Raw genomic sequence first — 26,430 nt, forward strand, 5'->3', positions numbered from 1 at the left:
ATGTAAAAGTAGAATACAATGCTCCACACAAACATGCCTCGAAATTGCGTGGTTTTCGTTTTACCTCGTCGACTAACACGGTCGGCCATTTATGGGAGTCAGATTTTTGACTCCCATAAAATTATGTCCGACCGTGTTAGTTGGCACAGTAAAAGGAAAACCACGCAGGATCGAGGCAAACTTGTGTGGATCATTGTTTTCTACTTTTAAAACATCTTTCCAACCATGTGCATTTTATAAAAAAACGGTTACAAACGCTTTTTATAGACCAACTCGTCCGATCCAAGGCAACGTGTTCCTTTAAGCAGCTCTATGAAATTGGGCCCAGGTTGGAAAACTAAGGAAAGCCATGACAATCCATGTAAATCAAAAACAGATCGCTACCATGCGTATAATGGAAAAGTGCTAGTCATCAACTTGGTGAAATTAACACCTTTTTCAAGTTCATAAAAAAAAATCACGCGAGAAATAATTTGGAAATACGGAGGGCCGGTTCCAGTAACCCCCCTCCCACCCCCATAGGGTAAAATGGTGCAAATTGCTCTGGGAAAAAAAAAACAGTTGTTGTAAAAAATCTCTTCAACCGAAAGGGGAATTTCGTTACGGTTATTAAAAATGACTGAAAAAATATTACCACGTGTATAATATCCCAATAAACTCTATTTTTAGACACAATTATTTTGTTCGTATAACTATTAATAATTGGTCAACAATTAAGTGTAATTTAGAGCAAACAATCGTAAATTTGATTTTTATTGCTTTTTTCCCTCATCATCCCTTCTGCCGTTATCGGTTATTATTGGGGTATGATTTTCATTCTATGGCTCAAACTTCGGACAAACTGACAGTGGGGTCGGGTTTTTGTAGAGCTTTATAATGGGCATCACCTGGCGGGTTCCCATTACAGGTTTATAACGTAACAATGCGTCTCCTCTGAAAACAAGAAACGGACTGAGAGATTTGTGGGGACGGGGCGCGGTCAGCGGACAGGTGCGGGGACGGCACGGGGACGTGGTCTGTAGACAGGGTGTGGTAAGCGAGGAGCGGGGTCGGGGCGTGGTCAGCGGACAGGAGTGAGGCATGGGCGAGGTCAGCGGACAGGAATGGGGACTGGGTATTTTGGTCATTGGACAGGAGTGGAGACCCGTCCCCACTTACGGTGCGTGGTTGGCGGACAGGAGCGGGACAGAGGCGGCAGCGGACAGGAGTGGGGCATGGGCGAGGTCAGCGGACAGGGGACTGGGTATGGCCAGCGGACAGGAGTGGGGACGCGTCCCCACTCGGACGATGCGTGGTCAGCGGACAGGAGCGGGACCGAGGCGTGGTCAGCAGACGCGGGGCTGCGGCCGTGGTTACAGCGGATATAGGAGCTGAGCCAGGGCGTGGTCAGCGGACCGAAGCAGGGCTGGGCGTGTTCAGCAGACAGGAGTCGGGCATCATTTTGAATGTTCCATCATCATTCAAAGGGAGAAAACGGAGCGTCAGCCTCAACAATTAATTTTGCAGTAGGCCCTTGGCAAGGCTGAAAAACAAGTTTCAGCGCCCAATAAAAAGGGGATAACAGAGGCCCAATAACAGTAAGTGAAAAATTAATAATGATTACGGCCGATTTTGATTAAGGTTGAACCCGATGAACATAAACAAACTGCTGGTATTCACCAACAGAGGGCGGTAGTTACAAGAGGGCGTCAAAATGCAAAAAGTAAACTCGGCGCTGGCACCGTGAGAAACGAAGATGGAGAAAGTTCTGAATGATGTGATTGATAACTTCCTTGGAGGAAGATTCAAGACTTGCAGGTCTTTGTTGGAAGGTATACCAGTTACAGAATCGAAGACGTCTGGTGTGGCTCAATGTCTGGTGGAAAATAACCTACTTGTCTGCAGTTACAAAGTGAGTTGCTGAGCAATCAGCAAGTTCCTTCTTTTTAGTCACTGCTTGCTTTTTGAGTGCACCATGTGTGCACCACCTACGTGCACTGTATTGCGTACTGCTGGTTTTTACTGTACAACGTGTTTTGTTCACGTGTTGTTGTGTAACTGTAATGTAACAAATGTGTTGTGTTGTCTGTCAAGTGTCAACTGCCATGTTGTTGTAATTTCCATGTAGTCATAGAGAAAGAATCTGTGGTCGTTTCTGTATGGTGTATTAAAAGTTATCAACAAAAATCACAGTCAGTGAGTGAGTGACTGTGATTTTTGTTGACAACTTTTCAATTTAAGTTCCCCTTTTTTCATTCACAATCGACTTGTCATAAATATTACAATAATAAGTGCGGTGTACGACCGCTAATGACAAAATTTCAAAAGTGGAATACAGCGCCCCAGTTACTGGGTCTATATTAATAGGTGTGTGTTTAACTTACTTAAGAAACTATAACTAAGGTAAGGTATATTAATTTTGGTTTTACTCATACACCGATGTGTGTTAACACTGTATACTCGGTACTTTCCCGAGTCCTGTGAAAAAATATCACGGGCATGTTACTCGGGTATTTTTTCACAGGACTCGGGGGAAAGTACTGAGTATACAGTGCTAACACACATCGGTGTATGGGTTAAACCAAAATTAATATTCTTTATCCCCGATGCAAATTTAACATATGTTATATCGTTGCGGTACCCGCTGTCAAAACATAAGATTCGAACTGCCTCTAGCTACCGGGCAACCTCGGTAGTCTAGTTGGTAAGACACTGCTCTAGAATTACAAGGGTCGTGGGTTCGAATCCCACCCGAGTAACATGCCCGTGATATTTTTTCACAGGACTCGGGAAAGTACTGAGTATACAGTGCTGACACACATCGGTGTATGGGTGAAAACCAAAATTAATATTCTTTATTCCCGATGCAAATTTAACATATATTATAAGGTAAGGTAGTTGCAATAACGTATCCCTCCTGCCGACGGCGTAGCCGGAGGTACGTACGCCGTCGGCAGGAGGGTAACGTTATCGCAACAACTAACTTCTACGGCTCCTCAAGGGGGAGCCTTCACATAGTTTTAAGAAGTATGTTTAACAACTGTGTGTTTGTTGTGTCAACTGAACTGTGGAGTGTCAGTAGTGTCATGTCGTTTAATCTTCACTCAGGCTCAGTACATTAATTGAGAATCGGAAGCAGCAGAGAATAAGATGTTGCTGCTTCTCAAGGAAAGACTTCCGTATTCTGCCACCACTTTTTCACTAGTTTTTACCATTTTGTTGCCAAAAAACGCAAAGGAAAGGAGTATCTCATTTTGACATTGAGGGTTGAGTACATAACATATATAACTAATAATTAAGTTTTAAAGGCAGTGGACATTATTGGTAATTACTCAAAATAATTATTAGCATAAAACCTTTCTTGATTACGAGTAAAGGGAGCTGTTGATAATGTGAGAAACGGCTCCCTCTGAAGTAACTTAGTTTTCGAGAAAGAAGTAATTTGGTGTATCTGCACAAAATAACGTCAAAGATGAGAGATAATTCAGAAACTTGATTTCGGGCATGTCGGACCTCAAAATTTAATTCTGAGGTCTCGAAATCAAATTTTAATATTGTAGTCGGGAAAATTACTTCGTTCTCGAAAACTACATTACTTCAGAGATAGCCGTTTCTCACACTATTTTAAACTACAGTGTATCAACAGCTCCCCATTGCTTGTCACCAAGTAAGTTTTTATGCTAATAATCATGATAATTACATTGAGTATTTACCCTTTAGTGTACAGTGCCTTCAAAAGAGAGCCATTTTTTTATGCATAATAAGACTAGAGTATGTGCTATGGTGTTGGTTGGGGGTTACTTGCTAGGGACCATCCTCAGACTCATCGCGTTGATCTCTTCTCTCTCTCTGTAAGCAGGAGGAGCTGTTATCCACGGATGGTGAACCTGACGTCTCTAGAGCAATAGATGGATTCTGCGCAATCACATCGGTGATGCACGGTAAGAATGTTACGCCCTAACTTTAGAATCGTCCCAACTGTAGTTGTGACTGGTCCCAATTGTAATTGTGACTGGTCCCAATTGTAATTGTGACTGGTCCCAAATGTAGTTGTGACTGGTCCCGTAGTTGTGACTGGTCCCAACTGTAGTTGTGACTGGTCCCAGCTGTAGTAGTGACTGGTCCCAACTGTAGTTGTGACTGGTCCCAGCTGTAGTAGTGACTGGTCCCATCTGTAGTAGTGACTGGTCCCAACTGTAGTTGTGACTGGTCCCAACTGTAGTTGTGACTGGTCCCAACTGTAGTTGTGACTGGTCCCATCTGTAGTTGTGACTGGTCCCAACTGTAGTTGTGACTGGTCCCAGCTGTAGTTGTGACTGGTCCCAGCTGTAGTAGTGACTGGTCCCAACTGTAGTTGTGACTGGTCCCGTAGTTGTGACTGGTCCCAACTGTAGTTGTGACTGGTCCCAGCTGTAGTAGTGACTGGTCCCATAAGTAGTTGTGACTGGTCCCAACTGTAGTTGTGACTGGTCCCAACTGTAGTTGTGACTGGTCCCAACTGTAGTTGTGACTGGTCCCAACTGTAGTTGTGACTGGTCCCATCTGTAGTTGTGACTGGTCCCAACTGTAGTTGTGACTGGTCCCAACTGTAGTTGTGACTGGTCCCGTAGTTGTGACTGGTCCCAACTGTAGTTGTGACTGGTCCCAACTGTAGTTGTGACTGGTCCCGTAGTTGTGACTGGTCACAACTGTATTTGTGACTGGTCCCATCTGTAGTTGTGACTGGTCCCATCTGTAGTTGTGACTGGTCCCAACTGAGATGTGACTTGTCCCAACTGACCATAATACAGATGGGACAGCCCAATTATAGCTGGCATGGCTGGGATCCAGAAATATGTCACCAAGCAAAAAACCAGCAGCTTTTATAACACAAGTTGTATCTTAATAACTGGATTGCAAAAACTTGATTTTTTTTTTTTTTTGAGCTGTTGTGGGAAAGATATTACCAAGGTATGTAATACGAGGGACTTCATGCAGACAACTCGTCCGTCGGACAACTCGATGGTTCGGACAACTCGACGGTTAAGACAGCTTGACCATTCTGACAAATCGATGGCCGTTTTTTTTTAAAAACCACTCGACTTAGGACCAAGTCAAGTCGATGGATGGCCGTGATGGTGGCCTCAGCATTGTGCGCAGAGGGAAGGTGGGGGGGGGGGGGGCCTAGGGGTAGGGTTAGTGTAAATGGTTAAATTTAGCGTTAGGGTTAGGGTTAGGGATTACAGGAAATTTGTGTAAACATGTCAATAGCAGAGGTCTACCGTTTAACGGTCGACTTGTCTTGGCCATCTGTCAAATTTTCTCAACGTCGAGTTGTCTGAACGGTCGAGTTGTCTGAACAGTCGAGCTGTCTCAACCGTTGAGTTGTTTGATCAGACGAGCTGTCCGGCGGAGGCATTGTCTGTCATCCAATATGAGTCACTTTAGAAGTCCAACGTATCATCCCCTATGAAAACTGAGTGCCCGACAAAGACTTTTATAGTTGTTCTCATCTGTTTCCTTGTAGGTCTACCTTCATCAATGAAATCCCTCCCAGTCGAGTTCGCTGCATCGTTCAACACCTCGGTATTACTCCTACAACGATTAAACTCCAGAGAACTGCCACGATCCGGCTCAAACCAGATCTATCAAGCTGCCACTGACCCTGCTGAAACCGGTTTGAACCAGATTAAGGAGATTGCCCGTACTTGCTTTCATAGGGGTAAGAATCCTTACGAGATGTTTCAAAAGTCTTCTTGATCTTTCTTTGAATAATTAGTTCAGTATAATTCTCTCTTTTGTTGTGCAAAATTTGCCAGTGTTCTACATGTACATGTATGTAAAGGTAGGATAATTTTATTGGTTTGCCAATGCTTATTAATAGGCAAAAATAAATAATGAATAAAAGTACAACAAAAGTCACACAATTGGTTTGAAAGTTTGAGCATATACAGCTAATTGCTGAGAAAACAGCAACAAGAAATCATTGTATTTTCACACATACATCTCCATCAGTGATGCTCGGATAGCTCCCTCGCTGAAAGCTCGGAACTTAGGGGTTATTTTTGATTCATCGATGACACTTCAGCCACACATCAACAACATTGTTCGTTTATCATCATATCACATCAGGAATATAGGTAAGATTCGCAAGTACTTGGACAAAAGTGCCACTGAAAAGGTCATTCACGCATTTGTTACTTCTCGTCTTGACAACGGCAATGCTCTTCTCTACAGTCTTCCTAACAACCAGATTTCCCGACTTCAACGGCTCCAAAATACTGCTGCCCGCATTGTGACACTGTCTAGAAAATCCTGTTCTATCACCCCCATTCTGAAAGAACGACACTGGCTCCCTATCTCTCAACGAATCATCTTCAAGCTGATGCTCATTGTCCACAAAGCTCTAAATGGCAAGGCTCCCCACTATATTTCTGAACTGCTTCAAGTTTACACTCCATCCAGGAATCTTCGATCAAGTTCCATGCTTCTCCTCATTGAACCCAAGTCTCGACACTCATGGGGTGACAGGTCTTTTTCTGTAGCCGCGCCACGCGTCTGGAACTCTCTACCACTTAATCTTCGATCTTGTCTTTGTACCGCAAAATTCAAGTCTCTTCTCAAAACTTATCTTATGTCACAGGTTTTGAATGACTAATTTTGTTGTGTCTGTTTTTCTTTGTGTTGTGTTTTTGTTTTGTTTTGTTTTGGTTTACTGCGCCTTGAACACCCAGCAGGGTGGATATGTGCGCATTACAAGTCTTATTATTATTATTATTATTATTATTATTATTATTATCACAATCCATTACTGACAGTAGCGTTTCTCAGATTTAAATTTTGGGGCATAACAACTGATATCTTTTTACATTATCACATTACTTGAAATGCTTCACCAAACGTATACCTTCCTTTTAAAGACACTGGACACTATTGGTAATTGCCAAGACCAGTCATCTCACTTGGTGTATCCCAACATATGCATAAAATAACAAACCTGTGAAAATTTTAGCTCAGTCGGTCATCAAACTATGAAAGAAAAAACACTCTTGTCACACAATGTTGGGGCTTTCAGATGATTGATTTCGAGACCCCAAATTCTAAATCTGAGGTCTTAAAATCAAATTCGTGGAAAAATATGTCTTTCTCGAAAACTACGTTATTCAGGGAGCTGTTTCTCACAATGTTTTATATTATAACACCCCTTGCAAGTATTCTGCCTGCTCATTGGTTTAGAGCGCGTCACATGACATGTCTTAGTTTTGCTAGACGACGGCCGTGTGATAGTGCGTCGGTTTGCCATGCGCTAGTCCGAAGACTAGCACACGGCGCCGTGCGCTAGTCCGACAGACTAGCACACGGCGTGCAGTACCCAGACGTCCGTTGCGTGTACGAGGATGATAAATTAATAGTCTGTAACCATTTCGGATTGCACGACTCTACAGTAAGTAAAAGTGTTTGCAATCTGTATTCGCGTCGTCCATGGATTGTAGCATTCAGGTCTGTAACTTAAAGGAACACGTTGCCTTGGATCGGTCGAGTTGGTCTTTGAAAAGCGTTTGTAACCGTTTTTTATAAAATGCATATGGGTAGAAAGATGTTGTAAAAGTAGAATACAATGATCCACACAAACATGCCTCGAAATTGCGTGGTTTTCCTTTTACCTCGTCGACTAACACGTGGGCCATTTATGGGGGTCAAAATTTTGACTCCCATAAATGGCCGACCATGTTAGTTTGCACAGTAGAGGGAAAACCACGCAATTTCGAGGCAAACTTGTGTGGATCATTGTATTCTACTTTTAAAACATCTTTCCAACCATATGCATTTTATAAAAAACGGTTACAAACGCTTTTGTTTTGACCAACTCGTCCGATCCAAGGCAACGTGTTCCTTTAATAATAATAGTACAGTATTTAGAAATGTTTGGGGTGTTATAAAACAAATATTGACTGCTTTTACTCGTGCAATGGTTAAAAACTATGACTCCCTCGGTGATCCCCGGAGCGTTCTATTTTCCCTCGGCTTCGCCTCGGGAAAATAGAACGCTCCGGGGATCACCTCGGGAGTTATAGTTTTAACCATAGCACTCGAAGCAGTCAATATTTGTATACTATCAACCTCCCCGCATTACTCGTAACCTTGTAAGGTTTTGTGCTAATATTTATTTTGAGTAATTACCAATAGTGTCCACTGCCTTTAAAAGTGAGCAGAAGTGTAATCTAAACTGTGATTACAGAGTCTTGCCTGAGTCTGAATGTTTATCTCTATACCTCCTGATTCAGTGACCAGGTTTTATTCTGTTCCTCAGTGTGTTCAGCGATGAGAGTAAATGAAGACAGATCAGCCGAGCTACAAGATCTTCTCATCAAAATTACCGGATTTGCTCACCTACGTAAGTTATCTTTGACTATCATTTATTCTGGTTGTGAAGCCAAGGACTTTCAGAAAAGTGATCACCGTACTAGCCAAGAACCCCATGGATAGTAGTCTAATGGATAGTATACAAATATTGACTGCTTCGAGTGCTATGGTTAAAACTACGACTCCCAAGGTGATCCCTGGAGCACTCTATTTTCCCGAGGCGCAGCCGAGGGAAAATGGAACGGTCCGGGGACCACCGAGGGAATCGTAGTTTTAACCATACAGCACGAGTTACATGTAAAGCAGTCAATATTTGTTTTATAACACCCCCAACAGACTATTTATCATCTTCGCAGCTACACAGATGCACAACAAATTGGGTTTGAGGTGGGTAAAAAGACGTCTGGGTACTGCACGCCGTGTGATAGTCCGACAACAAACGATGCACTATCACACGGCCGTCGTCTAGTAAAACTAGAGACATATCATGTGATGCGCTCTAAACCAATGAAAAGGCAGAATATTTGTAAGGGGTGTTACAAAAGACATTAATACTATTATTATTATTATTATTATTATTATTATTATTATTATTATTATTATTATTATTATTATTATTATTATTATTATTATTATTTATTCGGCCATTTCACAACTTGAACAGTAACAATACATGTAACTGCAAATAAGATTATAGTTATAGGAAGAAAAAAAAACATATGTTGAACAGAACTACATGAAGGCATACATGCTACATGTAAATAATGACAACTAAAGCACTGGTCCTGAATGATGATGACTGACATAAGGTTTGGATACAACAAGAAACATGTGAAGAATAGATGAGAGAGTAGGGTAGATTGGGAAAGGATAGGAGAACAGGGTGGGAGAGGGAAGAGCAGGGAACAAGGGACAGAGACAACCCATTTCAAGCTGGCCAGGATTAACAGGTAGTAGTTTTATGTTTAGATGAGGAGGAAAATCCCAGACAATTATTCCAGGGAAAACCCACGCAGGCAGGTACATGTCAGGACTGAAAACCCAATCCACAAAGTACCCCCCATTGTGATTCCACCTGGCGTCCTATCGTGCCTATAGGTGGAATGTGAGGAAAGGTACCCCTAACGCCAACCTGAATACCCAATCGTTAACAGGGAATGGATGTGGGTTTTCGACTTTTGTCATAAGGCGCTGGACACTATTGGTAATGACTCAAAATAATTGTTAGCATAAAACCTTTCTTGGTAACAAGCAATGGAGAGTTGTTGATAGCATAAAACATTGTGAGAAACGACTCCCTCTGAAGAAACATAGTTTTTGAGAAAGAGGTAATTTCTCGCATGAAGCCTTTTTTAGGGGCCTGAAAGCACACAAATTTTAGAAATAAGTGTTTTTCTTTCATTCTTTCTCAAATTTGATGACCAATACAGTCAGATTTTTCACAGATTTGTTATTTTCTGCATGTGTTGGGATACAACGAGTGGAGTGAGAATACCAGTCTTTGACAATAAAATTTTAATTACCAAACGTGTCCAGTGCCTTTAACACAGACCTTTTTTATGACTTTTCCAACTCTTTTATCACTTTTTATCTTGTAACTCAGTACCAGCTGATGTTATCTCATCTGTGTTGCTGGAGTGCTGTGTGGCTAGTCTAGGTCACATGGCTACTCGTCAGCATCAAGAGGCTACAAAGATCCTCAACCAAGCCTTAAAGGTGCAGTCAAGAGCATCTAGAGGTGACACACAAAAGGTGATTTTTTAAATTTTATTTTATGCAAGTCGCCAGACACACAAGGCCTGAAGGCCACTTCAAGGTGAAGGCTGCAATTGTTTTTTCCAGGGGCCGTTGTCCTCTACTCTTGGAACAGGTTTACCTCCGTTACAATCCAGCTTTGGATATAATCAATAATCCGAGTTCACTTAAAGGCAAAATGTTTTTGGAACCATGCGATTGTTTTAAATCTGTATAAATGCCAATCAGGAATTCGTTGGTTGAAATCCCGCGCTGGTAATTTTTTTTTTCAACCCCACATCTCCTCTGTTAAACACTCTACACTGGCTGCCAATTGACAAAAGGATCAAGTTCAAAACACTACTCTACATCTACAAAGCTCTGAATGATCTGTCGCCTGTCTACCTAAAAGACTGCATTGCCACCCATGTACCATCTAGGGAAGGCCTGCGATCGAGCCGGGACGTTACTCGTCTTTCATCCCAAAGAGTAGCAGGCAGATAGGCGATGGATCATTCAGTGTTTTCGGGCCAACTCTCTGGAACTCCTTACCAAATACCATAAGGTCCGCTCAAACAGTTTCAGCTTTCAAACGCAACCTCAAAACTTATTTATTCTTGTGTATTATATTTGCTACTGTTTGTGTGTAAAGCGCATTGATCATTTCTTTAGAATTGCGCTATATAAGAGCTGTTTTTTTTTAATTATTATTATAACAACATTTTACCCAGTCAGTTTTCCTTGTGGTTTAGTTTTTGATAACTTGTTATTTTTGTGTCACACTTGTCAAATCAAAGCATAAACCCATGGCTTAGTTCGCTTCTTTCATGGTTTTGTTTACATGATTTTATTTGTTAGATCTCGTCACTTGTGTTACTGCTAAGTCTACAAACTGGTCGCTTAACTGTGGATGTTAACGCTCTGCAAGATAATGGTAAGGGACCTTGTCAAAATAGTCTAAGCAGAAAACATTGCTTAAGTATTTCCTGCTAAGCAGAAAAAAATTAGCCGAACGAGCTTTAAATGTATGTGCTGAGTAGCTGTAGTAGCGTGACGGGCTCGAACTGGTTTGATTGGAAGAGGTGCTCTAGAACTCCAAAAGTTTTGGGCTACCATCCCGTCCTGCAATAAGACATGGCATCGTACTTAAAACGAGAAGGCTAACAGACGTACTACGAACATAATTGCCAGACTTAGATCATACTAGGGACGTGCTAGACATGGTGCGGTCAAGTGTTAGTCAGACATACCCAACTCATTACTAGAATAAAACTGACTAGGGTCACACTTTCTGGTCAAAGCTATACGTCTAGCAAGACATAACCTGTTGAGTGCTTTTTTAGAACGAGTTCGGACATTTTGAGAACAAGTTTAGTGGCGGTGACCCAGCCTAAAGAAACATCATGACTATAGCAAGTTTGGATCAACAGCAATGTCTCAAAAAAAACCTTATGCATCTCCTTTATTTCTGTTTTCCTTTCATAGGCTCGTCTTCTGTCCATGCTGCAGATCTGACACAATTCCTATTGGTTGTTTGCCTGTTTCAAACTGGCCAATGGGATGGCTGCCTTGCGAGAATAAACAAAAACAAATGCAGACTTCCAGAACCACTCAACTTGATTCAAATATTTATCCAAGGTGAGTAAGTCATGATTTTCCTTCCATACATGCCATATAATGAGACCACAATATTGCAGGCAGGCATTATCTATCTTTTTAAAACCACAGTGGATGATATTAAGTGGTCAGACAGTAGGATGGTTGACTGTGCACTGTGCAAATGCATTCATCACAAGAAACCATATTGCAGGCTGGCATAATATATTGTATCATTTAAAATCGTCAACTGTGGTTTTGAATGATAAGTAAATTATGCCAGCCTGCAATATGATATCATAGGTGAATGCATCTACACTGTACACAGTCAACCCCCCTACTGTCTGACCATTCAATGCCATCCACTGTGGTTTTGAATAAAAGATAAACTTTGCCAGCCTGCAATATGATATCATGTGGTGAATGCATCTACACAGTACACAGTCAACCCTCCTACTGTCTGACCATTTAACGCCATCCACTGTGGTTTTGAATAAAAGATAAACTTTGCCAGCCTGCAATATGACATCACGTGGTGAATGCATCCACACAGTACACAGTCAACCCTCCTACTGTCTGACCATTCAATGCCATCCACTGTGGTTTTGATTGATAGATAAACTTTGCCAGCCTGCAATATGATATCATAGGTGAATGCATCCACACTGTACACAGTCAACCCTCCTACTGTCTGACCATTCAATGCCATCCACTGTGGTTTTGAATGATAGATGAACTTTGCCAGCATGCAATATGATATCATGTGGTGAATGCATCTACACAGTACACAGTCAACCCTCCTACTGTCTGACCATTCAATGCCATCCACTGTTGTTTTGAATGATAGATAAACTTTGCCAGCCTGCAATATGATATCATGTGGTGAATGCATCTACACAGTACACAGTCAACCCTCCTACTGTCTGACCATTCAATGCCATCCACTATGGTTTTGAATGATAGATAAACTTTGCCAGCCTGCAATATGATATCATGTGGTGAATGCATACTACACTACACAATGCATTCAAAATGACTGGACGATATTAAATCGTCAGACAGTAGGAGGGCTGACTGTGCAACACGCCCTGGGGTCTTAATAATAATAATAACTTTCGATTTATATAGCGCCTAATAATTAACACTTCATTCTCTAAGCGCTTGTGTTTTTTCCCCCTAAAAATTCAAGCCCTGGGTAGTGAATGCGATTTGAGAAACACCAATTTCAGACGGGCATTCTAGAGTTGCTCCAGACCAAAATGATTAAATTAGGTACATGAAAAGTTTGACCTCTCTCAACAGCTAGCATGGCTAGGAGCAACTGGACGCGCAACTCTGGAGCATCTTGGTTTCAGGCGTCGATCTTGTCTTGTAAGCTTTTTGTTTTGTTCTAACTGTAGCAGAAAATATTGCTTAAGCATAAGCGTATTTCTCAGGTCAGCAAGAAAGTTAGGCGTCCATCTTGTGCGGTCACCATTGACTTGTATTGTGACGCAGTTAATGTTGTCATGCAGTAAGCACTGGAAGGTTTGTAAGCCTTTTTCGTTTGTTTACGGACGGCTATGAAATGGAAAACTCACACAGTAAGCACAAAATCGCCTCTATGAACTTTAGGCCCAGAGCTTTTACACAAAGACTTTGAAATTGAATAATCAGTCGTCATGTTTGTCTAATTTTTCTTTGAAAGGATTTTGCTTGTACCAAGAAGGACACGTCAAATCTGCCACAGAAAAGCTCATGCCTCTTACGGCCATTAGTGACTGTGATGTCATCTCTAAACGTGTCAAAGTGGAATCGCTCAACCTGGTTGGCTGTTGCATGGCAACACTAGTAAGTCATCAGTAGTACTACTTTATACAAGATTTTGATTGTTTCATAAAATACATCCATAAAAGCCCCCAAATTGCTTAAAGACAATGGACACTATTGGTAATTGTCCAGTCTCCTCACTTGGTGTATCTCAACATATGCATAAAATAATAAGCCTGTGAAAATTTGAGCTCAATTGGTCGTCGAAGTTGCGAGATAATAATGAAAGAAAAAAACACCCTTGTCACACGAAGTTGTGTGCTTTCAAATGCTTGATTTCGAGACCTCAAATTCTAAACTTGAGGTCTCGAAATCAAATTCGTGGAAAATTACTTCTTTCTCGAAAACTACTTGACTTCAGAGGGAGCCGTTTCTCACAATGTTTTATACTACCAACCTCTCCCCATTACTAGTTACCAAGTAAGGTTTTATGCTAAAAATTATTTAGAGTAATTACCAATAGTGTCCACTGCCTTTGAAGCCATTGGACCCTTTCGGTAAACAGTATTGTCTATACTTCGTGTATCACAACTTCTATATAAAATAACAAACCTGTGAAAATATAGGCTCAATCGGCTGTCGGAATCGGGAGAAAATAACGGGAAAACCCACCCTTGTATCCACACGTTTCGCCGTGTCATTACATGTTTTTAAAATAAATCCGTAATTCTCGATATCGAGAATTGATATTGTTTTACTGTTTTCTCAAAAAGTAAAGCATTTCATGGTATAATATTTCAAGGAAAGTCTTTCACCACTGCCTTCTGTAAACCCTGTAAGTTATTTGTAAATCTGTGAACTTTTATTTCTTTTTTTCTGAACCGAAAGGGTCCAATGGCTTTAGGGCACAGTGGTGGATTTCACAAAGAGTTAGGACTAGTCTTATCTCGACTTAGGACGAGTTACTCGTTCTAACTTAGGACTAGCTGTACGTTTATGATATCTCTTAGGACTAGTCCTAACTCTTTGTGAAATCGACCCCTGGACACGTTAAAGTCACTGGACAGGTTTGGTAACTGTCAAAGACCAGTATTATCACTTGGTGTATCTCAACAAATGCATTAAATAACAAACCTGTGAAAATTTGGGCTCTCAGTTGGTCATCTAGTTTGCAAGAAAATAATGAAAGAAAAAATAACCCCTTTGGCATTACTTTGTGTGCTTTCAGATGCATAATAAAAGGCTTCAGCTGAAGTCTTTCAATATTTGAGTGACAAATTACCTCTTTCTCAAAAACTACGTTACTTCAGTGGGAGCCATTTCTCACAATGATTTATACTATCAACAGCTCTCCACTGCTCGTTACCAAGTAAGTTTTACCAGTCTTTTTTATTATCTTTCTTGTGTCTTGACAGAACAAGTCCTACACGGCTAGACAGATATTTCAAGGAGCGTTGAAGGTTGACTTTTCGTACCTCTGTCCTTTATACAATGTCTCCCTCATTTATCGCCGTCTGAAACTTCATGACGCGGAGCTTGAGACACTTAATATTCTTCTTAAGGTAAGATTTGTAAGTCAAGATTGCAGGCCAGGACACAGAGTGATGGCCCTGCTATTGGCCTTGGTGCCCCTTCAAAAATTTCCTATAGACTTAAAGACAATGGACGCTCTTGGTAATTGTCAAAGACCAGTCTTCTCACTTGGTGTATCACAACATATGCATAAAATAACAAACCTGTGAAAATTTGAGCTCAATTGGTAGTCGAAGTTGTGAGATAATAATGAAAGAAAATTAACCCTTGTCACACGAAGTTGTGTGCTTTAATGTAGATGGTTGATTTCGAGACCTCAAATTCTAAATCTGAGGTCTCAAAATCGTGGAAAATTACTTCTTTCTCGAAAACTACGTTACTTCAGAGGGAGCCGTTTCTCATATTGTTTTATACTATCAACCTCTCCCCATTACTCGTTACCAAATAAGGTTTTATGCTAATAATTATTTTGAGTAATTACCAATAGTGTCCACTGCCTTTAAAGGTTTCCCAGTGCAAAGTGCAAGTGCCCTTTGCAAAATGAAAATGGCCTTGCCCCTCTCAAAGATGAAATTCCAGGCCTGAGATTGCAAGCTTTTAAACCTTTCAACACCCATACCTTTTAAAATCTGACTGCATGTTTTCTTTGATTCTGTAGGACTAAGGACTGCACTAGTAAATTGATCATGGTATTATTGCCACAACAATCATGTCCAATAGTTTGGGTGTTGAGAGTTACTGTATGGTGTTGGACTGAGGACTGAACTAGTCAATTGATCATGGTATTATTGCCACAACAATCATGTCCAATAGTTTGGGTGTTGAGAGTTACTTTATGGTGTTGGACTGAGGACTGAACTAGTCAATTGATCATGGTATTATTGCCACAACAATCATGTCCAATAGTTTGGGTGTTGAGAGTTACTGTATGGTGTTGGACTGAGGACTGAACTAGTCAATTGATCATGGTATTATTGCCACAACAATCATGTCCAATAGTTTAGGTGTTGAGAGTTACTTTATGGTGTTGGACTGAGGACTGAACTAGTCAATTGATCATGGTATTATTGCCACAACAATCATGTCCAATAGTTTGGGTGTTGAGAGTTACTTTATGGTGTTGGACTGAGGACTGAACTAGTCAATTGATCATGGTATTATTGCCACAACAATCATGTCCAATAGTTTAGGTGTTGAGAGTTACTATATGGTGTTGGACTGAGGACTGAACTAGTCAATTGATCATGGTATTATTGCCACAACAATCATGTCCAATAGTTTGGGTGTTGAGAGTTACTGTATGGTGTTGGACTGAGGACTGAACTAGTAACTTGATCATGCTTTACCTGGGATCAGGCATACCACCATAATCAGAGTCCAATAGTTTTGGTGTTGGGAGTTACTACATGCTGTTGGACTGAGGACTGCACTAGTAAACTGATCATGCTTCATCTATCCATCTTCTGTTTTATCTCCCTCTTTTTTGGGATCCAGTTTCTTGGAATCTAGTTGGTTGTTTTCCATGCCCACCTGTTGTAATACCTCCTTGTTAGGTGACCTGCCCATCTCCACTTCTTTGATTTAATCGTCTTAATAATATCCTGCACTCTTGATTTCTTTCTTAGGTTCTCATTTGCCACCTTCTCCTTCTTTGATACTCCTTTCATTATCCTTTCCATAGCCCTCTCTGTCACCCTTAGCTTTTTCCCAAGCCGTTTGGTGGTTGTCCATGTCTCGGCACAGTACCATAGGACAGGTATGATTCACTGATTGAATACCTGCCTTTTCAGGGATATAGGTAGACTTGACTCAAGTCCCAATCCCGTGCCATTCCCAGGAAACTACTGTTTTGTGATGCTCTGCATTCCAAAACCTGTTCCGCATGCGGGACAGTCGCAGTCGCCTGGTATATAAATGTATTCTCTTATGAATATGTAACATTGGTACGTGATACGTTTTGACCAATCAAACGCACCCAAAAAGAAGACTAGTTCATTTGTCACTTGTGGGTTAAGTACTTAGTTGATGATTGAAATACATTTTTTAATAACCAATTAATTATAAAAAAGAAAGCACTAAATGTTCATTTGAATTTAAGTAAAACGTTGTAACATACATTGGGGTCGGTTTTGTTTGCAAAATTTGAATTTTGGGAAGTGCAATCAAACGACTTATAACTTTTGACACCGACACCCCCTTGCCTGCTAATGAGTTTACCCGCCCCACGTGCGTGCTGCGTATAGGCGCGTGCCTTACAAGTCTTCTACTGTGATGTCACAGAGTATAATGAATATTTTACCGGCAGGGCAGCGCTTCCACGCTCCCATTGGTTTTGTACATCTCCCCATTTGGGGAGATTCAATAACAACGTGCAGAGATTTTCCAACAACAATGTGCAGAGTAAGAAACGACCTCGTCAAGTCCCATTCTCGATACCACATTTTGACGGTGAGCAGGCACCTTGAGGTAATAGCTTAGGGACCTCTCAAACGAGAATGAGACTTGAATCAAGTCTAGGATATAGGAAGGGTGTGGTCTCGAAAGATGTAGCCGAGTGTGCCAAGCTACACCCAACCTAGCTGGATTGTACATGTACATGTACATGTAACTCTGCTAGGCGCACTCAAACCTGCTACAAATTTGGGTATTTTTGTTTTCATATTTTTAGACTCTCAAAGACACAAAGTCATCCCCAGATTCTGATGAAGGAGCTGATGACATCATCTCAGGTTGCCTAGCAACCGCATCATTACATACGGATGGTTGTTACAGCTTCAGTCAAGAAACTCTAAGCGTTGGGTTTATCATGTACACACTGGCAAGGAGGTCCCTGGACATCACAAGGTACTGATATTATTACACTCACTCACTCGGTCGCCAACAGGCGACCTCAAAGTAATTTGGTCTTGCATGAGGGTAGACTGGGCGCCTGTCTTTATCCACAGAAATGTAGGGTAATGTAATGTTCAGTAATGTAATGTTCAGACAGCGTACTAAGTTAAACCCGAACCGGTTTAACTTCTAGGAGCAGCAGGGGGTGGTCGTAACAATAAAAACCCCTAGCGTTCAGACAGCACTGACCAGATGTTGGTGGTGGTCAAGTGCATGGTCCATTGGGGGTATCGGGTGCGCATACCCTAGGAGTGACTTATGGGCTGGAGTGTGTGGGAAAGGAAGTGTGACGGCCGCTTTTTAAATAAAGATTAATGGGGTTAAAATGGGGTTACGTTTTGAAAGAGCTTTGTTCCTTGGAGCCTGAAATTAAAAAAAATACACTGGTAGTCGTACATGTAGTTGAGTTAAGGGCTTACACTAGCTCTAATATAGCGCATTTTACAATAAACGTATCAATGCACTTTGCACATATCAATGCGCTTTACAAAAAACGTCTCAATGCGCTTAACATGAATGCTGCTCTGGTTAATATTCCTATAAGCTTTCTCAGCTCCCTGGGGAGTATACAGCCAGAGCTGCTGTGCGCTCAGAAGGCTTTTACAAACACAAAATCAACCTCTACCCTCGCAGGTACCCATTCATATCCCTGGAAGGAGAGAAGCAATTATAGCAAAGCATCTTGCTTAAAGCCATTGGACACTTACAGCCATCGGTAAACAGTATTGTCTATAGGCCCACACTTCGTGTATCATAACTTATATATAAAATAACAAACCTGTGAAAATTTAGGCTCAATCAGTCATCGGAGTCTGGAGAAAATAACGGGAAAACCCACCCTTGTTTCCGCATGTTTCGCCGTGTCATGACATGTGTTTATAATAAATCCGTAAATCTCGATATCGAGAATTGGTATTGTTTTAATGTTTTCTCAAAAAGTAAAGCATTTCATGGAATAATATTTCAAGAGAAGTCTTTCACCATTACCTTCTATAAACCCTGTAAGTTATTTGTAAATCTGTGAACTTTTAATTTTGTTTCTGTTCCGAAAGTGTCCAATGGCTTTAAGGGAATCAATGTGTGATGAAGAGGTTTTCAACTAGTGGTTTAATCCCAACGAGGCCTGGTTCTTGATAATTTTACCGAGACGAAGTCAAGGTAAATTATAAAGAACCAGGCCTCGGCGGGTTTAAACCACTAGTTGAAAACCGATTCAACACACTTTGATTCCCATTCATAAATACCTTTTCGGTCAAAAAGTAAAATAAATGCAAAAAATATAATTGTTAAATGATTTCTTTCAACACAACACCCCTCCAGCTATGAAATGGTAAAGCCCTCCGCCGCCCTCGGTTAAACAACTCCTTATAAGGGAATGCTGTGCGCGTATCGCGTGATGTGGCACAACTGTTTCAGCCGTTGCTCTCGACCAATAGGAATGAAGAAACTGTCTTATAAGAACAGGTGCATGGTCGCGTGTCACGCCCATGAATTAACCTTTTTTACCGGTCATAAACAAAGCATTTTATAACAAATGGTTACAAAGGCTTTTCAAAGACCAACTCGACCGATTCAAGGCAACGTGTTCCTTTAAGACATGCTCTGTGGTTTGACTTGCTGATTAAAAATTTTTTTTTAAAATTTACCCAGCAAGTAGATGCACACGTTGGTGTCACGGCAAACCAGATATATATTGATCCCTCACCAATGCAATGCCTCAACTCCCATTATGCCTCTGATTTATTGCAGATACAGTGATGCTGTCCAAAGGTACCAGGAGTTACTGCATGAGGAGGCAGACTCGTTATTACCCAACGAGGTAGGTGAAAAGAAAACTCACGGAGCTTAGATTTTAACAAGCTTTACAGTATTTTGGTGGCATGTCGCGGCCTTGTGATTAAGAGCACGCGACTCAAGCTCTGGTGTTTCTGTTCAGCAGAGTGTGGGTTCGAGTCCCGGTCATGACACCTGTGTCCTTAAAGCAAGATACTTAACCATGATTCTTCGTCCTTTGGATGGGGCTTAAAGCGGTAGGTCCCGTTTGTTGTGTAACGCATGTAAAAGAGCCCGCAGTGCACTTATCGAAAAGAGAAGGGGTTTGCCCTGGTGTTCCTGGTTTGATTGGCAGCATATTGCGCCACAGCACCTTGTAAACCTTTACATGGTGCTGTGTAAAAAGAGTGCTCTCATAATTCAAAATGTAAGGACACAGGTGTCATGACTGGGATTCGAACCCACACTCTGCTTATCAGAGACATCAGGGGCCAACTTCATAGAGCTGCTTAAGCAAAAAATTTGCTTAAGCACAAAAATAGCTCGCTTATTTTACACATGCTACCGGCCAAAATTTCATGCCATATACATTGCTTGTGACTGATCTTTAGCTGTTGTTTACTTAGCATAACAATTGAGTGGAGTCTTGACCGGTAATCTGATTTTACTAAGAATGAATGTTTTTGCTTAAGCAAAATTTTGTTGCTTAAGCAGCTCTATGAAATTGGGCCCAGAGCTTGAGTCATGCTTTTAACCGCTAGGCCACGACACGTCACAAAGAAAGAACACTGAGGGCGTACTTGGTATCCCTAATATTTTTAATTCAATTCTTTTTTCTGTTGTAGTCATCTACCAGCCGCTTGCAAAGCTCTTCAGGTCTCCCATCTGTTAGAACGATTTATCTTGAAGCAGCTTTGTCGTTGTACTATAACAATAACATCAACAAGTCCATCTCACTCCTCGACAAACTCCTCACCAAAATGGCCTACAAGGGAAAGACCAAACCTGAGTCTCAGCCCAGCCAAACAGATCGTGCCAGGAGGCAACAGGAGTCCCAAGAAGATGCGGTGCCAAGCACCAGTAACCATGGCAACAGTCGTCATGGAGACATGGACCACAATATGCTTCCTTCGTCCAGCACAACTCAGAACTTGAAATCGTCGGACGGTAGAACATCAAAATGTACACTGTCAGAATCGGAATTCCCTTTCAGATCCCCGTCTGTGAGATTTGAGAGAATCGCCTCAAGACATTCTGAGGAGGCTGAGAAAACGGAAAAAGTGAATCAAAAGATGTACCTTGCGAACGCTCTCTTACTAAAAGCAAACTGTCTGATCAAGAAGCAAGAGTTACCAGATGCTTTGCGAATAAACAACGAGCTACTGAACCATCTTGCTGGGGTGAAAAGGAAGGAGGAGGAGCGTGTTGGACGACACTCAAAGGAAGACGATCGTCTTGAGACAGGCAAGAGGACTTCTACAGAGGCGGGGAATGACTCCCCAAAGAGGAAAAGAAGAAGAATAGAATCGTTCTCAGGTACTTAAGAATAGGCATCCTGAAAGGGTTGGATACCTTTTGTAGATAATTTTGTTGGGCAATGACATGAACCACTACTCACTGTGAATGAAGATGTATGAAATACAATTTGCGTATAGAAGTTTCAGCTGATTAGTTGTCAAGTTTTTAAGAAAACAAAATTGAAAATCACAGCTAACTTTCGCGTATTAATTGTGACATTGTTTACCAGGCATGAGAATCTTCCGGTTTAAACCGGAATTCCGTTTTTTTTCCTTTCAAAATTGTGGTCTCCGAGTTCGATGTGAATTTGCTATAAAATTCGGGGGGGTAGGTTTTTGGGGGTATACATTTGGATTTCTCTAATCCCTCTTCTCTAGTCAGACAATGTCAGTTTACCTTTGTAATTGTTATTATCGCGGATCCACACGTACGGCGTTCAAGAAAAAAACGGCACCTAAGAACTAAACAATAAATTGCCGTCCAGCAACTGGCCCAGTTTACGGCTTGCGGTCTTCCTGGCATCGCGCATGCATGCGGCAGCAGCGACAGATTTATAAACTTGCCTCATTCCTTGCTTCGTTTATAGTGGTACGGTTCAATAATGTTTGCGTGTAATTCGCTTGCTGCTGCAGCAAAGATAACACGTGTGGAGACTTTTGAAAGTCTACTGAAAAAACAATGCACGTGTTTGCACCATGTGTACTGTGTACTGTGTACGTGCAGGTTTGTACACGAACCAATGAGCGGCGCGGCACGAATCTGAGATCGCCGGCAGGCCATGGAAAACTGGTACCTGTTATTGCCTCACAACCAGCGAAAGATATATTGGGAACCAGCGAACACACTGTACGTCCGGACGACATGCTTTCTTCATTGGTTCTATTTCTATGTTGGGGGTCTAATCTCAACCTCGTTCCAGTTATACCCTATGCTGAATAACAAACCTCTTTCTCAAAAACACATCGCTCTCGCCAGATATATTTTAAAATGTGCGTCGCCGACGGATCGTTAAAATCACAAACATTTAATTGCAAAAGAATTTCTTTTACACAACCGAATTTCAAATCAAGAACCTATAAAAATGGGTGTTGGTGAGAAAAAAAGCATTTTCAAAGGCAGAAATAAGGGATAAGATCGTCAGAAAAATGAAAATATTATTACTATTATTTTTTTTTTTGCTTTCTTTTTCCGGACTTGTTACAAAATCGCAGGCGAACCCAAAATTGTTTGAATTGCTTGAGCTTTACATCCCTTATTTTCCCTAAAACCTATTATTAAAAATTAAAAAAAGGAAAAATCACACAAAAGTAGCTCACTTCTACCTGGAAAAATAGGTGTCAGAAATGCATCAGAGACCACCACAGAGCTTCTAAAATACCCAGAGCTCCCAGGGCCCTTAAGCGGGCCCTTAAGCGGTTTTTTTATCATCACCCATTCTCATGCCTGGTTTACTCATTTCTCTGTGACACTTGACGCTCTTGGTAATTTGTCAAAGACCAGTCTTCTCACTTGGTGTATCTCAACATATACATTAAAAACCAAACCTGTGAAAATTTGAGCTCAATTGGTCGTCTAAGTTGCGAGATAATGAAAGAAGAAACACCCTTGTCAGCTTGTCACACGAAGTTGATTTTGAGACCTCACAAATTCTAAATTATGAGGTCTCGAAATCAAATTCGTGGAAAATTACTTCTCTCTGGAAAACTAAGATACTTCAGAGGGAGCCGTTTCCCACAATGTTTTATACTATCAACCTCTCCCCATTTCTCGTTACCAATTCAGGTTTTATGCTAATAATTATTTTGAGTAATTACCAATAGTGTCCACTGCCTTTAAGAAATTGGGAAAAAAGACTGCAGTTAGTGTACATCAGTCTATTAGCTTGTCATGAGAAAGAACCCCAACACAAACAATCAGCAGGCCTGATACTTCATGGAGGCAACAAAGGCACTTCCAACACTAACCTAACATAATTGTGTAAAATCCTTTACTTTTTTTGTGATGGTCTTTTTAAAGATAATGGAAGTAACCCAGGTCCTAGCGAAGAAACAACAGTCAAAAAGCTTGAGCCAATCAGCAGCAGCCTTCTAGAGATCAAGACCAAAGCCTACAACAATAAAGCACTGATTCTGATTGGTCAGAAGAAGAATCCTGAAGCACTTCAAATGCTCGTCTTAAGCTTACAGTGCACTCCAGGTAAGCACCCCCTCTATTGTATTATCAATCTCTGCCCCTTTATTTGGGCACCCCCGAACAAAGATATTGACAAAATAGGGAGACTGCCAACATAGGGCTAGATAATAATAATAATAATAATATTAATAACCGTATTTATAACGCGCCTTTTGCCAAAGGATACAAAGCGCCAGGTATTATTACTGCAAGGAGTGGGGCGAATTTTGAGATATAAGACCTAATCCTTAGCACCATGTAAAGCAGTGGTTATGTGTCTTGCTTAAGGACACAAATGTCACGGCTGGGGAATCGAACCCACACTCTGCTGATCAGAAACACCAGAGTTTGAATTCGGTGCTCTTAACCGCTCGGCCACGACACTCCCACGCTCAGTTGGTAGAGCATGGGCACGTTAATCCAGAGGTTGTTGGTTCTAGTCCCACTCTTGTCAGTTTTTGTTTTGTTCAGCCTTTGTTTGGGCGTTTAAAGGGAACATCGTACACATTTGATAATCACTAAAGAAATGGCAAAAAACTTCCTAGGTCGGAGGTGCCGCAGTTTTTCCACTTCGAAGTAAATTCTTTTGCAACTTCGATGACCAATTGAGTCCTTCACAGATTTGTTATCTTATACATATGTTGGGATACACCAAGTGAGAGTACTGGATTTTGACAATAAGTCATTTGCGAGTTAGATTTGAATAGTGTCTGGTACAATGACTGGCTTAATACAAAGTTCTTATAAAGCGCACACATCCTAGACTCTAGATCAAGGCGCTAAACAGAAAGAGAATAAACAATAAACAAATTAATGGGCTCTGAACAGTTCGGTCTTCAACAGTTTTTTGAATGTCATGATTGAGTCCGACTGGCGGATTTCTGGGGGGAGCTTGTTCCATAGGTTGGGGCTGCTGTAATCAAAGGCACCCTGACCAACCAGTTTCTTACAGATGGTGGGAGTAAGTTTTGTTGCGGCGTCCAATTTACGGAGTCGGCTGTCGCGATGATAAATGGAGAGAAGATTGTTGAGGTAGACAGGTGCTGAGGAGTGAAGGCGTTTTCAAACAAAGAGCATTATTTTGAACTTGATTCTGTCTGAAACCGGAAGCCAATGGAGTTGTTGAAGGATGGGGGTGATGTGTTGGAATTTGCTTAGTCACAATAAACCGCTTACATTTGAATTCATCAGACTATAGAGACAGTTGCTGTGTCACTTGATTGGGGCAAGCTTTTGCGTAGTTACATAAGGTTTGAACACCCATACACTATTCAGAATTGATGTGTACGGCACATTGGTACCAGGTTTGCCCCTCTGGAGGTTGCTATGCAAAAGCTTGCCCGGAACCATTTGACATAGCAACTGTCTCTATAGTCTGAGGAATTCAAATGTAAGCGGTACAGTATGACTAAGCAAGTCATTGTAACAGACGTTATTAAAATCTAACTCCAAATGGCTTATTGCCAAAGTTGTCCTTTGTCCAAATCAGTGTTGTGGCAGTGTTCACCAAACTCCTGTGAAAAAAATAAGTTGTGTGTTTTATTACAGATGATGTTGACGCTTTGTACAACTATGCTCTGTTACTGACCAAGATGGGGAGAAAGCAAGAGGCATGTCATACTATGAAGAAACTGCTGGAGATTGAGACTAGTCTAAAGACGTCGCCATTGTCTAAATACCTCTTTAACACATGATGTTTACAAACGTCCATTGGTTATAACTGAAGGGGGAAGGGTGTGGTGGTTAGAGGCGGGAGCCCTCAAAATTATGTTAAAGGATTTGGTCCTGTTTGAAACATAAAACACAATGTACACAGATTTACATTAAACTTACACCGTTTGAAGATAATGATAGTAGAAAGTGTACCTTAAATATTACTTGCTGAGGTGTTGTAGTTTTTGAGAAATGAGTAAAACAATGTCATGAAAATACATTTTTACTTGCTAAAATAATTTTCATCTCACGATCACTGAGACAAAAATTATTTACATGACATTTTTTTACTAATTTCTCAAACACTACAGTACCTCAGCAAGTATTTTTTTTCAGGGAAGGTTTCTACTATCAATATCTTCAAACTGTGTAAGTTTAATGTAAATCTGTGGACATTGTGTTTTTTGTCATACAAAAAGTACATAGACCCTTTTATGGCAGAGTTTCACCTGTTTCGTTAAAATCAAAACGAGTAATCAACTGAAATGTCGTTGTAAAAGTTTGCGGTGAGAGCATACTGACCGAAACGCTGAGTTGAAACCAACAGTTTTCAGAACCACCCCAACTCATTCAGAGATTATCATTACATGGTGTTACTGCAAACCTTTACTATCTTATTTCCCACCATAGTATTTTTAAAATCCTACTTAATGTGTTTTTGGTCAACTGCCTGCAGCACCGGCGGGGCCGTCAACTAGGGTCAAAGCATGAGGTCGCGGTCACTTTTTGAATTCATAAATAAACAAATGGGTTGATTGGAATTTAACACATGAAACAAAAGTAGGCCTCTTCCGTAATGTTAAACCAGTAAAAAACAAACTAACAGCGTGTGACTTTGCTTCCTCAAAGGAAGTATCGGGGAACAGATATCAATTCTATCAATTACTGTGCAACTTCATTCTACTGTATTCAAAAGGCACTGGATACTATTGGGAAATACTTAAAATAATTGTTAGCGAGCAATGGAGAGCTATTGAGTAAAACATTGTTAGAAACTGCTCCCTCTAATATAAATGAGTTTTTTAGAAAGAAGTAATTTTGCAGTAAAAAATTTGAATTGATTTCAAGACCTCAGCTGACAACTTCATGCGACAAGGGTGTTTTTTCTGCCATTATTCTCTCACAACTTCAATGACCAATCGAGCTCAAATTTTCACAGGTGTGTTATTTTGTGCATATGTCGAGATACAGCAAGTGAGAAGACTGGTCTTTGACAATTACCAAAACCTGTCCAGTGTCTTTAAATCATAAACTTGTTTGTATAATCTTTACTTTATATTCTGGTGAAATTTCAGTACTGCAGCATTTCTAAACACTCTTTCTACACTATACAGTTTCTATAGTACATTAGCTGGTAGCTCCAGTAGTAAAGCATACATCTCAACTTCAACAACATAACATGTTTTTAGTTGAACAGTTGTTAGTATT

At 40.9% G+C, this 26,430-nt stretch overlaps 1 protein-coding gene across 2 annotated transcripts; it reads left to right on the plus strand.

Annotated features, from left to right (window-relative positions):
* Nucleotides 1–1,492: 1,492 nt before the first annotated feature.
* On the plus strand, nucleotides 1,493–25,959 carry LOC139946724 (uncharacterized). 2 transcript variants are annotated; one of them, XM_071944378.1, is made up of 15 exons: nucleotides 1,493–1,577; nucleotides 1,666–1,891; nucleotides 3,836–3,920; nucleotides 5,486–5,680; nucleotides 8,270–8,353; nucleotides 9,926–10,074; nucleotides 10,915–10,990; nucleotides 11,542–11,694; nucleotides 13,340–13,482; nucleotides 14,817–14,963; nucleotides 17,603–17,778; nucleotides 19,576–19,645; nucleotides 20,445–21,135; nucleotides 23,134–23,313; nucleotides 24,838–25,959. In XM_071944378.1, exons 2-15 carry the CDS (start codon nucleotides 1,736–1,738, stop codon nucleotides 24,981–24,983), a joined length of 2,451 nt encoding a protein of 816 aa, XP_071800479.1. In that variant the 5' UTR covers nucleotides 1,493–1,577; nucleotides 1,666–1,735; the 3' UTR covers nucleotides 24,984–25,959. The 2 variants fall into 2 exon arrangements, with proteins under 2 accessions (XP_071800479.1, XP_071800480.1); XM_071944379.1 differs by having other exon boundaries at nucleotides 3,839–3,920.
* The last annotated feature ends 471 nt before the right edge of the window (nucleotides 25,960–26,430 follow it).

The sequence above is a fragment of the Asterias amurensis genome, chromosome 14 (assembly GCF_032118995.1).
Source record: "Asterias amurensis chromosome 14, ASM3211899v1".
In the NCBI taxonomy this organism is placed as follows: domain Eukaryota; kingdom Metazoa; phylum Echinodermata; class Asteroidea; order Forcipulatida; family Asteriidae; genus Asterias; species Asterias amurensis.

What these genes read in the sequence shown, in the direction of transcription:
- LOC139946724 (XM_071944378.1), top strand. Translation starts at nt 1,736, where the DNA reads ATGGAGAAAGTTCTGAATGATGTGATTGATAACTTCCTTGGAGGAAGA. An exon ending in CACTTAATATTCTTCTTAAG is followed by an intron (nt 14,964 to 17,602) that starts GTAAGATTTGTA and finishes TCATATTTTTAG; the next exon opens with ACTCTCAAAGACACAAAGTC. An exon ending in AAGAATAGAATCGTTCTCAG is followed by an intron (nt 21,136 to 23,133) that starts GTACTTAAGAAT and finishes GTCTTTTTAAAG; the next exon opens with ATAATGGAAGTAACCCAGGT.